The following is a 12,907-nucleotide window of genomic DNA, read 5'->3' as shown; positions in this document are numbered from 1 at the left end:
ACGTCCATCCCTATTCACGGACGACTTGCGCAAAAAAAAAATCAAATTTCGACGCGGGAACGACGGCCATACTTAACATGGCAAGTCTACCTATACGCCGCAAAATACCAGCTTTAACTATACGCCGGAAAAAGCCGACTACAGATGGCGTTAGAAAATGTGACGGCCGCGCGTACGTTCGTGGATCGTCGTAAATCGCTAATTTGCATACCTGACGCGGAAAACGATGCAAACTCCACCCAGCGGGCGCCGAAGTATTGCATCTAAGATCCGAAGGTTTGAGGATTCAAACAAAAGATACAACGCGGGAAATTTGAAAGTACGCCGGCGTACTTCGTCTGTGGATTTGGCCCTTTGTTATTATGTATATGCTGGCTAATATTTGCCTTATCGCTCCTGAAGAAGCAATATAGCGAAACATGTAGAGTCAAAACAATAATCACTGCATTATTGTGATTATTTGAAATCTATTTCTCAAGAGTCAACCTCGTTTAATCTTTTTTATATTTTGATAAAAAAAATTGTTTTTATTGGATACTTATTTTCTGTATCTATGGCACCATAAAAATCCCCCTTCCTATTTCTTTCCATACTCTCTAATTGGGATGAGTTGCCTTGATCTCTTGAGATAGTGTATTAATTTTTTACATTTCCGTTATACACAGCAGATAAACCTCCTACAGAGAAACTCTCTAAGCAGCCTTAACAAGGCCCTCATGAGCTGAGCACAGCTAAAAGCTGAAAAACATGCATGATGTCCCCGAAAAAAAAAAACAGACTAAATATTCTAATACAGACCAATAAAAGCTTAGATGCAGTAACGTGTTATACTTTGTTATACAAATTTACACTTGGAATCATATTATTAAACATACATTACCAGGTCTCTCACTTGACCGCAATACTTGTTTAAAGTGATTGAAGACAATCATCTTGTAAAACAAGCCATTCAGTTTAAAATAGAAATGAAAGGCAAGGGGGGAGGAGAAGCAACAGCACACTGAGCTTGCCAGTGAATAGCTGTGCAGAGGGGGCGTGTCAGGACAAGTCTGTTAATTGGAGGAGAGCTCACTAAGTTTCCAGCACAGCTAGAGAACTGACCACAGTGTGTTCTCCTGCTTAGTGTGGTCAGTTTTTTTTATAGGAAAGCAAGGGGACTAGCAGGATCACCAGGGATTTCACATAAAAGAAGCAATACAAAGAGAAAGGGCAACTTTCTTCTACAAGTACATGGTACAGCACACACATATTAGGAATATGAAGTGTTGGGGTAACACACCCACATCTTTGTTGGGTTAATGTTTATGCCCATCATGCTATACAAATTCATAGGAATATTTTATTCAAACATGCATGCATGTTTTAATGAGAAACTAATGTTTGACAAGAAAAAGGCTGTGTTTGATCAGCTTTGCCTTCATAGGACATGCTGTGTCCCTAAACCCCTATACACACAAAAATTTCTAGGTTTTCAAAAAAATCCGATCGTGTGTACACTTCATTGGACAAACTTTTCGGTTTTCATCAGACAAAAGTTCGCTCTGCAAATGGACACATTTTTCGATAACAAAAGACCTACGGTGCAAAGTCCTAACGTGTGTACAGAAATCCATCGGACTTTAGTACGAAGTACAAATACGCATGCTCAGAACCAATTTTAAAATCAACCAACAATAGCAGAAGTTGACCAAAGGGTGGCGGTAAAGAGCAGAAAAAAAGCAGAAAAAACACGTGATTTTTGGAAAGTTTGCGGAAAAAGTCCTGTCGTGTGTATGCATACAAAGTTGACGGCCAATGACCTCTGGACAAAAATCCACGGAAAAGTTTAATTGAAGTCCGATCGTGTGTATGAGGCTTAAGAAACATTCACAAAATACAAAGCATTCTGTAAACGGACAAGCAGAGACAGTGGAAAATAAATTAAACTATTAATTCTTTGTATGTGAACCTGCAGCAGACCAGTATAGCAAAAGTTATTTTATCCATAAATGAAACTGTAAATATAGGCTTCATTTCCATGGACGTTTTTTACAGCCACTTTTCTGAGCGTTTTTTGCAGCTTAAAAACGGCTCTCTGTGTTAGTCTATGGCCTCATGCCCACCATGACGTTTTTGAGCTGTAGATGGCTGAGCTGTTTTTAAGCTGCAAAGTGCGTTCTGAAGCTCCAGCGTTAGAGCTGTAAAAACGCCAGACGTTAAAAATGCTCAAAACCGCTACTGCGACGTTTTTTGAGCTCCAGCTCAAAAAATAAATAAATAAATAAAAATAAAAAAAAACATGGACAGGCGTTTTTAAGCTGTAAAAAAGGCTAAAAAAAGTGGCTGTAAAAACGTCCATGGAAATGAAGCCTTAGGCCTCGTACACACGACCGAACATGTCCGCGGACCAGTTTCCGCGGACATGTTTGGTCGTGTGTAGGGCCGACCGGACAATTTTCCGGCTGACCGGACAGGTTTCCAGCGGACAAATGTTTCTTAGCATGCTAAGAAACATGTCCGCTGGAACCATGTCCGCCGGACATGTCCGATGGTCAGTACGACTCATCGGACATGTCCGCTCGGCCGAAATCCCTCGCATGCGTCAAAGTGATTTGACGCATGCGGGGAAGCATTGAACTTCCGGGATCGCGTACGTCGCTGCGTCATCGTCATCGCGTCGTCATCGCGTCATCACCGCGTCGTCTGTCCGCGGGGAATTTGGTCTGATGGTGTGTACAGCCATCAGACCAAATGATCCCAGCGGACATGTCTGATGAAAATGGTCCGCGGACCGTTTTAATCGGACATGTCCGATTGTCTGTACGAGGCCTAAGACCCCTTTCACACTGGGGCGTTTTTCGGGCGTTTTTTAGGCGCTTTGGCGTTTAAAAAAAGCCTGTAAAGCGCCTGAAAGAAGCCTCATCTGCAATTCCAATGTGAAAGCCCAAGTGCTTTCAGAGGCCTTTCACACTGCCAGCGCCCGAAAAACGCTGGTAAAGCGCTGCTAAGACCCCTTTCACACTGAGGCGCTTTTCAGGCGCTTTGGCGTTAAAAAAAGCTTCCTCAATGGGAAGGGGGCTTTAGGAGCGGTGTATTAACTGCTCCTAAAGCGCTGCAAAGAAGCTGCATGCAGGACTTTTTTTGACGCCCTGCCAGCTCAGCGCCTCAGTGTGAAAGCACTCAGGCTTTCACATTGGGATTGCAGATGCAGCTTCTTTCAGGCGCTTTTTTTTAACGCTAAGACCATTTTCACACTGGGGTGTTTTTCAGGCGCTTTAGTGTGAAAGCACTCGAGCTTTCACATTGGGATTGCAGATGCAGCTTCTTTCAGGCGTTTTACAGGCGCTTTTTTTAACGCTAAAGCGCTTGAAAAATGCCACAGTGTGAAAGGGCCTTAAGTGCAACAAACTTGGATGTGGTATACATCTCATGAGAGTTAACTATAGGACATTTAGCACATTTAAATAAAAAATGTCTGCCTGGAGTCCTGCTTTAATGAGAGTCACAGGCCAAAGGTCACCTGAAGTCTGACAGCCGCTGCCCTCCTAACTGTCTGCGTTTATGGCCATGACTGCGAGTTATGAAAATGAATTCAGACAATTCAGACATCACAACTGCTTGACCTCAGGCAATCTTTTACTCTTATAGCTAAAGGTTTATTTGTACCTCTGAATTTTACATTTGCTACCATTAATCACTATGGAAGATGCACTTACAGCAAACCACACAAAAGCCAGAATTTTAAATAAAAAATCTTTTTGATTTAAAAAATAAATAAAAAATAAGAAAAGTGGCAAAATATGCTTTTCAAATGCACCAATGTGAACTGTGCCTAGGAGTGAGCCCCAGACAATGTAAGCAAGGCTAAATAGAAAACATATAAATCTTTCCTTTTCTATCCATAAACATAAACATGACTGGTTGACATTTGGCCTTTATATCTTTCCTATCTTCCACAACATCTGCCATTTTTAAATATATTTGTCATTCCTTGCAGTTGTATAGCAGAAATAGATTCAAGAAAATTTTTTATTTTTGAGAATCAAGAAAGTTTTGACTCGAGGCAACTGTCAACGAGGAGTTAAATTTCACATTGTCAATTTATATTTTAAAGAGTCATTGGGCTCCATTCACAAAGTGGTATCTTACTGCATCCGAGTATGCGTTTTTCAAAAAGTTTTTTAGTATTCACAAAAAAAACGCTACTAAAATACTGCATGCGTTATTTTAAGAAGTCATGCAGTATTTTAGTAGTGAACACATGCAGTAATTTAATGCCTGACAGTAGCCAGTGTATATATTAACAATAAAAAATAGACATTGTTAAGGAGCGGGCGGACACCATGTCCTTAACCACTTCAGCCCGAAAGGATTTACCTCCTTAATGACCTGGCCATTTTTTGCGATACGGCACTGCGTCACTTTAACAAGTATGCAACCTGGCAGGTCAGGAAAGGGGGGGACAAGCGAGCGCCCCCCTCTTGAACCAAACCAGGCCACATGCTCTCAACATGGGGGGGTGCTTTGGGGCAGAGGGGCTCTGCACCTCCATCCCAAAGCACCGTGTCCCTATGTGGATGGAGACAAGGGTCTCTTCCCCACAACCCTGGTCTGTGGTTGTGGGGGTCTGCGGGCAGGGGCTTATCAGAATCTGGAAGCCCCCTTTAACAAGGTAGTACCCTTACTATTCACCAAAAAAGTGTAAAAAAGTAATAATTAAAAAAAACAGACAGTTTTTACAATTCCTTTATTAATTTGTCAATATCGTGAATCATGCCACCTGTCGCACTGCCAAACTCAAAAAAGAACCAAAAAAAATGTACTATGTACCCATCCTCAATCACATGGGTGTGGGATCTTAAAGGGGGGTTCCAGGTTCAGATAAGTCCCCTGCCCGCAGACCCCCACAAGCACAGCCCAGGGTTGTGGGGAAGAGACCCTTGACCCCCCCCCCATGTTGAGGGCATGTGGCCTGATATGGTTCAGCTTGCTCGTTTGTCCCCCCTCCCTCCTGGCCTGCCAGGCTGTATGCTCAGATGAGTGTCTAGTATGGATTTTGGAGGGAGCCCATGCCATATTTTTTATTTGGGCGCGGGGGTTCCCCTTAATATTTATACCAGACGTGAAGGGTGTTTATAGACTGGGGGGTGGGACCCAGCACCATTTTTTTCTTTATTTTTTTTTAAATAGCTGAGTGGTGGCAATTGAAACTGCCAGTCAGTAATTTTTGCTGCATCATGTTCTATACATGCTACAGATGTGCCACTTTACAGGCAGACTAAGCCCCCCCCCCCCCCACGCACTATATTTAAAGGAATTGTTAGTTTATTGTTGCACTTTAACCACTTAACCTCCGGACCATATTGCGTCGCTTTAACTGACAATTGCACGGTCGTGCGACGTGGCTCCCAAACAAAATTGGCGTCCTTTTTCCCACACAAATAGAGCTTTATTTTGGTGGTATTTGATCACCACTGCGGTTTTTAGTTTTTGTGCTATAAACAAAAATAGAGCGACAATTTTGAAAAAAATGAATATTTTTTACTTTTTGCTATAATAAATATCCCTCAAAAATATATAAAAAAAGTTTTTTTTCCCTCAGTTTAGGCCGATACGTATTCTTCTACATATTTTTCGTTAAAAAAAATCGCATTAAGCGTTTATTGATTGGTTTGCGCAAAAGTTATAGCGTTTACAAAATAGGGGGTATTTTTATGGCATTTTTATTAATATTTTTTTTTACTAGTAATAGCGGCGATGAGCAATTTTTTTTCGGTACTGCGACATTATGGTGGACACTTCGGACACTTTTGACACATTTTTGGGACCATTGGCATTTTTATAGCGATCAGTGCTATAAAAATGCATTGGATTACTATAAAAATGCCACTGGCAGTAAAGGGGGTAAAAAACTAGGGGCGGGGAAGGGGTTAAGTATGTTCCATGGGTGTGTTCTAACTGTAGGGGGGGTGGCCTCACTAGGGGAAATGCCTAATCTTCCGTTCATACATTGTATGAACCAGGGGTCCAGTCCTGGGGAAAAAAGTGTGGGAACTCCCATCCAAGTCCATCTAGTCCTGCAAAGGGAACTGCGTTCCTGCTGTGAAAAAAGTGCAGGAACTCCATTCCCACGTGTTCCCACAGGACTTGAGCCCTGGTATGAACAGAAGATCAGCATTTCTCTCCCTGACAGGACCGGGAGCTGTGTGTTTGCACACACAGCTCCCGGTCCCCGCTCTGTAACGAGCAATCGCGTGTGCCCTGGGGCGATCGCGTCCGCCGGACACACGCACAGGAGTCGGGGACGCCCCTAGTGGCCTGCACGAGAGCCGACGTATAGCTACGGGCTCTCGCGCAGGGGAGCCGACCTGCCGCCGTAAAATGACGGCGGCTGGTCGGCAAGTGGTTAATTATCATTAAATGCACTGCTCCTTTAAAATTGTTTAAAAAAAAATCATTGATACATGTACCTCAGGGCAGTACCTGGACCCTCATACCAGTTTTATGGCCAATTACTTGCATATAGGCCTTCAAAATGGGCACTTTTGATTTTTCCTATCCGGCTCCCATAGACTTTAATGGGGTTAGGGTCAGAACTTTTCCCCTGTTCATGGGTTCTGCTGCGAATCGAGCAGAGTGGGGTGTTCGGCCCATCTCTAGCAGTAAGATTTGCATAATATGGTATATATTTAAAAAAAATCTTTAAACCAGCACTGAAAGTGCAGTAAAGCAAATTAAATCAATTTTTTTAGTAAAATACCATTTCTGAAGGCATGGCATTAAACAAAAGCCTCATAGTTTTCTTTAATTTGGAACAATTTGGCAGATGAGCAAAACATCTTTATCCCGAATTTGTTTCCGCTAATCCTATTATGATTGAGATATTGTTTCCCATTGTGAACTTTAGAAGTTAGATTAAAATCATATAATCCCTTTCTCAGTGGCGGAAAAAAGGGAAATACACTCCTGGAGTGCCCAGTTACTGTGGCAGCTGTATATCGAACATCTTTGCACAGGATGCTATTACAGATTAAGAGCAATTTCTGCCAATGGGGTGCAAGCAAGCAGCATGACACTTACCAAATGAATCAGCAGTAAAACAGATTCTCGGTTCTTGGCTTTTAACTTGTCTGTTTCCGCCCCGAGATGTAGTAGGCTTCCTGATGCCATCTGTAAAAGATTATCAATAATTAGGAAAGCAGTTTGGCATTGTCGTTGTCGGTCACTGTCCTCTGCCTAACAAAAATACATACGGTAAGCTGTTCATTTTTAGTGTAAAACGACTTTGTCATGCAGTCTATTACATCTTTTAAAACTACACATTTAAATTGTTTTCCCTGGATTTTAAGTGGGAAGCACACTAAATAAATATGAAGGAAATGTGGAAATATGGAGGCTTCCATTGCTAACCTTGTACTGAAAAATTCTAGTATCCTGGCTATCACTTGCCTCAACACTTTCTTAGTCACTGACCCACAATAAGCATGGAACCGGTAAACTCAGGAAAGTCAGAATTGTAGTTCTGCATACTGTATGTGTTCAGGATAAGTGACGTAGTAAGAATCAAAGCCTTTTTATAAACACAGAAGAGCAGGGCCAGATTAAGAGCATCATGAGCACTACATAATACACGCAGCGCTTTGCACAGGACTGCATAATACAAAGAGCTCTGGGTACAGCACTACATAATACACAGAGTGCTGGGCACAGGACTACACAATGCACACAGTGCTGGGCACATGACTACATAATACACACAGCGCTGGACACAGGACTACATAATACACTACCAATAAAAACTGGAAGCTGATTGGTTTCCATGCAGATCTGCACCAGAGTTTGAAAGCTCCAATTTTAGTAAATCAACCCCACTGTCCCTTAAAGATTTTAAAAGAGGGGTAACACTAGGAACCAAACAGGCTCTGCTGTGTGCACATGGGGCTTACAGAAGGTGAGTAGAGATGACACAAAGTTTAAGGCCCCTTTCAGACGTCCGCTCCGTCTGTCCGTTCATTACAAGTCCGTTAACGGACTTGTAATGAATCCCTATGGGGACGCGTCCGTTAGCGGATGGAGCATCCGCTAGCGTCCGCGTCAGTCGGGTTCTGCTTTTCCGAACGGAAGAAACCCTATTTTTCTTCCGTTCGGCGGAGCGGAACTGATGCAGACGGACAGACGGTCCGTCTGCATCAGGTTCCTCATAGGGGACTGTGTGCGGGGACCGCCCTATCCGCCCTATCCGCCTACAGCTGAGCGGGGATCCCCGCTGAGCCGACGGAGACACACGGAGCAGACCCGGAAACGGTCCGCTCCGTGTGAAAGAGCCCTAAAACTTATCTGTGTATACTACTGCCCTGACATTATTCAGTCAGCAGTCATGCATAGCTCCCAACTGTCCCTGAATTGGAGCAATGTCCCTCTGCCCCTCTTTCCCCCTTATTTGTCCCTCATTTTTGTCTGATCTATACAGTTGTATATAAAACGCACTTTTTATGTTTCCCAGTGCTATACCTTTCATCCAAATTCTAAATTGCTACATTTGTAAATTTTAAAAGACAATATAAGAGAACAGTAGTGGTAAAAAAAAGCCCTTGTGGATTTAATTAACTTTTTTAATTCTCCTATAAGGGGCTGTGACAGGGGGCATGACCTATGCCTACATACGTTTGCTAGTAGGTGTCCCTCATTCTTATCTCAAAATGTTGGGAAGTATGGGCATGGATAAGATGCCACCATATTTTACTTTAAATCTGTTTTATTAAGAAGTTTGAAGTACTAAGCACAAACAATACAGTAAATCAAGGTTCCACAATATTGGAGGGCAACCCAACGCAGGACTCAATATGAATCCAGCTATATAAATGCCTCTAAAGGGTCGCCAGGGTTATGTGCAGAAGGCACATAACAACATCAAAATATAGCTCCATGAGTCGAACAGGGTGCGAGTTATAGGGCAACGCACTAAAAGTGAAAAACTAGGAAAGTAGAACAAGACAAATAAAAAGGAGCAAGAGAGCAAGAAGCAGAAGAAGAAAAAATATATAGCACCCTGGTAGTAGGCAGGGTTGCTAATTAATTTAGCTTGCTAGGGGGTAACAAGCCTGACTGATTGATAGGGGATTCACTGGCTTTTCCCTAACTCTGGATTTGTTGCACCTCTCTTTTCTGTCGCTAGGCATTGTTGCCTGTGGCATTAGGATGATTTATTTGTGAGGAGTCAGGTGATTGGGTTTCTGTGCCACCTGGATGGCTGTCTGGGTGGACATGTGTCACAAGGCTCCGGGCTGCTTGGCCAGAAGCCTGAGGCCTATCCGGGGAGCACCTGGCTGCAAGGCTGTCTGAGGCCTATCCAGATTTGAGAGAAGTAGCGCAGGGTTTGGACTTTAGGATGGAAGATTAACCAAGTATCAGAGGTTCTACCGGACAAGGGACTGGATCAATGCCAGCAGTGAGGGAGGAGCAGTTGCGACAAGAGGGGACCACTTCTGTCACCAGCGGCAAGTGAGGATCAAGGCCAGAGGTAAAGGGAGGAATAGTTGCCAGCAAGGGACAACCATTCCTGTTATCAGAGGCCAGTGTATGGAAGTCTAAATAAATACCAGAGCAGCCTTTTCACCAGCCGGGGACAGTGAAGAAGTGGGAAAGCTTCAGCAGAGGGCCAAGCCAGGGCCAAGTAGCAGTGATGCTTGAGGAATATACAGCGGGTTAACTGTGGAAGAGCTCCAGGGATCCAGTGACAACTGGGATCTTAAAGTATAGTGAGAGGATGGGAGCTCAGTGGGTGAAGATCTACAGTAGGATACTGTGAGATGTGTGAGAAGATCTATAACAGCTTACTGTGAGTTACATGGACAGATCTCTATTGACTGTTGAAAGTTCAGTTGCCACAGGAGACCGCAGTTCTACAAATACAGTTGCTGCATCCAGCCTAAAGCCCCTTTACCTGCCAATTACTATTGCATCTGCCTAAGGGTGTCCTGGCCCAAAACCTCTCTCCACCAGTTATGTTAAGAGACAATAAATATATTTTTTTGCATTCAAAAAGTGACTGGCTCCCAATCATTCTATCTTGCATTACATCCACCATGCCTAATAATCCACACTACAAGGAAGGATGTCAGCTCTCCCTGACTCTGGAGGTCATCATTAGGCCCTTAGAGGGGGATGCCACTACAAATAAAAAGAAGGAAAGGTGGGGAAAACCCAGAGGGTGAGGAGCAGGTCTCTCTGAACAGGTGGACCCCCACAGAAGGTGGCTATGGTCACTAAATATCAATATGTGCATAGCTGACCCATGGGCTCCAGACCCATCTCAAACCGTTTGGTAGTATCATTAACCACTTCATGCAAATCGCCGTACCCGTACATCGGTACTTTGACGCTAAATACTGGGGACACTAAATACTGGTATTTGAGAATGGCATGCGTTTCTCTTTAAGATATAAATGGTCTCTGCGTCCTCTCCCGTGGATGCCTGGCTGCCGACTGAGGGGATGGCCCCCGCTCTGCTCCATAGCATGGGAGGGCGGAAGCGATGTCGAACATCAGTTCTGCCCATAGGTCTTAAAAGAGAATTTTCTTTATTATTATTATTGCATTTTTGTATAAATATGAGATCTTAGGTCTTTTTGACCCCAGATCTCACATTTAAGAGATCCTGCCATGCTTTTTTCTATTACAAGGGATGTTTACATTCCTTATAATAGGAATAAAAGTGACCCAAACATTTTTTTTTTTAAAAAGAAAGTGTAAAAAAAAAAGGTTTTAAGTAAAATAAATAAGAAAAAAAATTAATACATTTTTTAAAGTTACCCGTTCCGAAAAGCTTGCGCACATAAGCGAACGATTACGTGAGTAGGCCCACATATGAAAACAGTGTTCAAACCACACATGTGAGGTATCGCCGCAATCATTAGAGCGAGAGCAATAATTCTAGATATCCTGTGTAACTCCAAACTGGTAACCTGTAGACATTTTTAAACATCGCCTATGGAGATTTTTAAGGGTAGAAGTTTGTCGCCATTCCACGAGCGGGTGCAATTTTGAAGCATGACATGTTGGGTATCAATTCACTCGACGTAACGTTATCTTTCACAATAAAAAAAAAATTGGGCTAACTTTACTGTTGTCTTATTTTTTAATTCAAAAAAGTGTATTTTTTCCAAATAAAGTTTGCTTGTAAGACTGCTGCACAAATACGATGTAACAGAACGTATTTCAACGACCACTATTTTATTCTCTAGGGTGTTAGAAAAAAATATATAATGTTTGGAGATTCTAAGTAATTTTCTACCAAAAATAAACTTTAATATTAATATAAGTGTTGCATGACCACGCAATTGACATTTAAAGTGTGACAACGCTGAAAGCTGAAAATTTTCCTGGGCAGGAGGGCGGTAAAAGTGCTCAGTAGGCAAGTGGTTAATAAATGGTAGGAAGTGTTCTACTAGGTTTATTATTCAGACCCCTCATTATATAGGTCTTAATTTTGTTAAATATGTTTGGATACCATGGAGGCTGTTTTAATTTTCAAGGATTTTACAATGTATCAAATATATCATTTTTATATGAATAAAAATGTGTTATTAATGACTGGCACCAAAAAAAGCCACACTAAGTAAATACTGTGTGTAGACAGAGCAGTAAATAAGATACATTTTCTTCAAAGTTAAGGGAAATTTCCTCTTAGAAAGTTGTCAGCAGAACAGTTGTTCACTTTGGAAAATTTCCTCTCTATTCTTGTTCTGATAAAAACTTAAAATTGATAGTGGTCGCAAAGACAGATATAGAGGGTGGCTCTCCCCAATGTCGATGACAGGCAGAAGTCAAAACCTGACAGAGATTTTATCCAGTCTATACATTATCCAAACCAAGTATTTTAAGAGGAATACACAATTGTACTAGATGATTTAATTATATATCTGCCTGGAGTTCAGTTTTAATAGCCAGACATTTTCATTAAGTGATATACAGTCAAACTAAAACTGCTAGAGTTTATCTCCAATTAAAATAAAATCATATTTGCAATGCCACATTATTATTATTCCTGCAAGCAAAAAACAGTTTTCAGCTCCCAAATCAAGTCAGTATCACTCATTACAAATGTCACACAATGGCTTACTTCAACATAATAATACATTAATTAAGTCAATAGTATTTTACAACAATACGACTTCATCAAGCAGCAAAAAAGGGTTTTAGGTACAAATTATTGCCAGGAAGTTTATTATAACTATTATTGTTCTGCCAGTGTAATCAGAAATTCTTGTAGGAGATTAGAACATGTTGTAATTGATTCTCAGCTGTGAGTGTTTTTTGCATCATAAATTGCCACCACAATATTTGTATGAATTTTAAATAGTTTATTTTATGTTGTATTGTGAAAGAAATCTGTCAAACATTAATCTGATTCAATAGATTAGCAGTGAATTTAATTCTTCAATGATTAATGAGTAAACGTACTAAATTATTACATACGCTTTGAATTTGTTTGTTGCTTGATTAATGTCTGACTTTTCTGTTATTTGCAACTTTTTTTTAAAGAATTTTAATTGATAGATATGATTTCTGTATTATTATACCTTAAGTTGTTTTTAAATCTATGATTTTCATTTTATTTTATGTTAAAGCGGAGTTCCGGCCACAATTTCACTTTTTAAACAATTAAATTTTAACGTGAAACAATAACAATTAAATATTCCTTTAAATATCGTGCCTGTCACGTGAAAAGGTATAATAAAATATCTACTATATATATATATATATATATATATATATATATATATATATATATATATATATATATGTTTTGCCTTTAAAGCAGAGTTCTGGCCACAATTTCACTTTTTATATATAAATACCCCTGTAATACACAAGCTTAATGTATTCTAGTAAAGTTAGTCTGTAAACTAAGGTCCGTTTTGTTAGG

General features: G+C 41.1%; 1 protein-coding gene across 1 annotated transcript in view; it reads right to left on the bottom strand.

Annotated features, from left to right (window-relative positions):
- The window catches only part of NCKAP1L (NCK associated protein 1 like), a 273,575-nt gene that overhangs the window by 37,911 nt on the left and 222,757 nt on the right, over window positions 1–12,907 (bottom strand). Inside the window, exon 30 of the mRNA XM_040340760.1 lies at window positions 7,060–7,149. Within this exon, the coding sequence (XP_040196694.1) occupies window positions 7,060–7,149 (90 nt within the window). The remainder of the gene's footprint in view (window positions 1–7,059; window positions 7,150–12,907) is intronic.

The sequence above is a fragment of the Rana temporaria genome, chromosome 2 (assembly GCF_905171775.1).
Source record: "Rana temporaria chromosome 2, aRanTem1.1, whole genome shotgun sequence".
Classification (NCBI taxonomy): Eukaryota; Metazoa; Chordata; class Amphibia; order Anura; family Ranidae; genus Rana; species Rana temporaria.
Note: the sequence above shows the minus strand (reverse complement) of the source record. Positions and strands in the feature narration are given on the sequence as shown.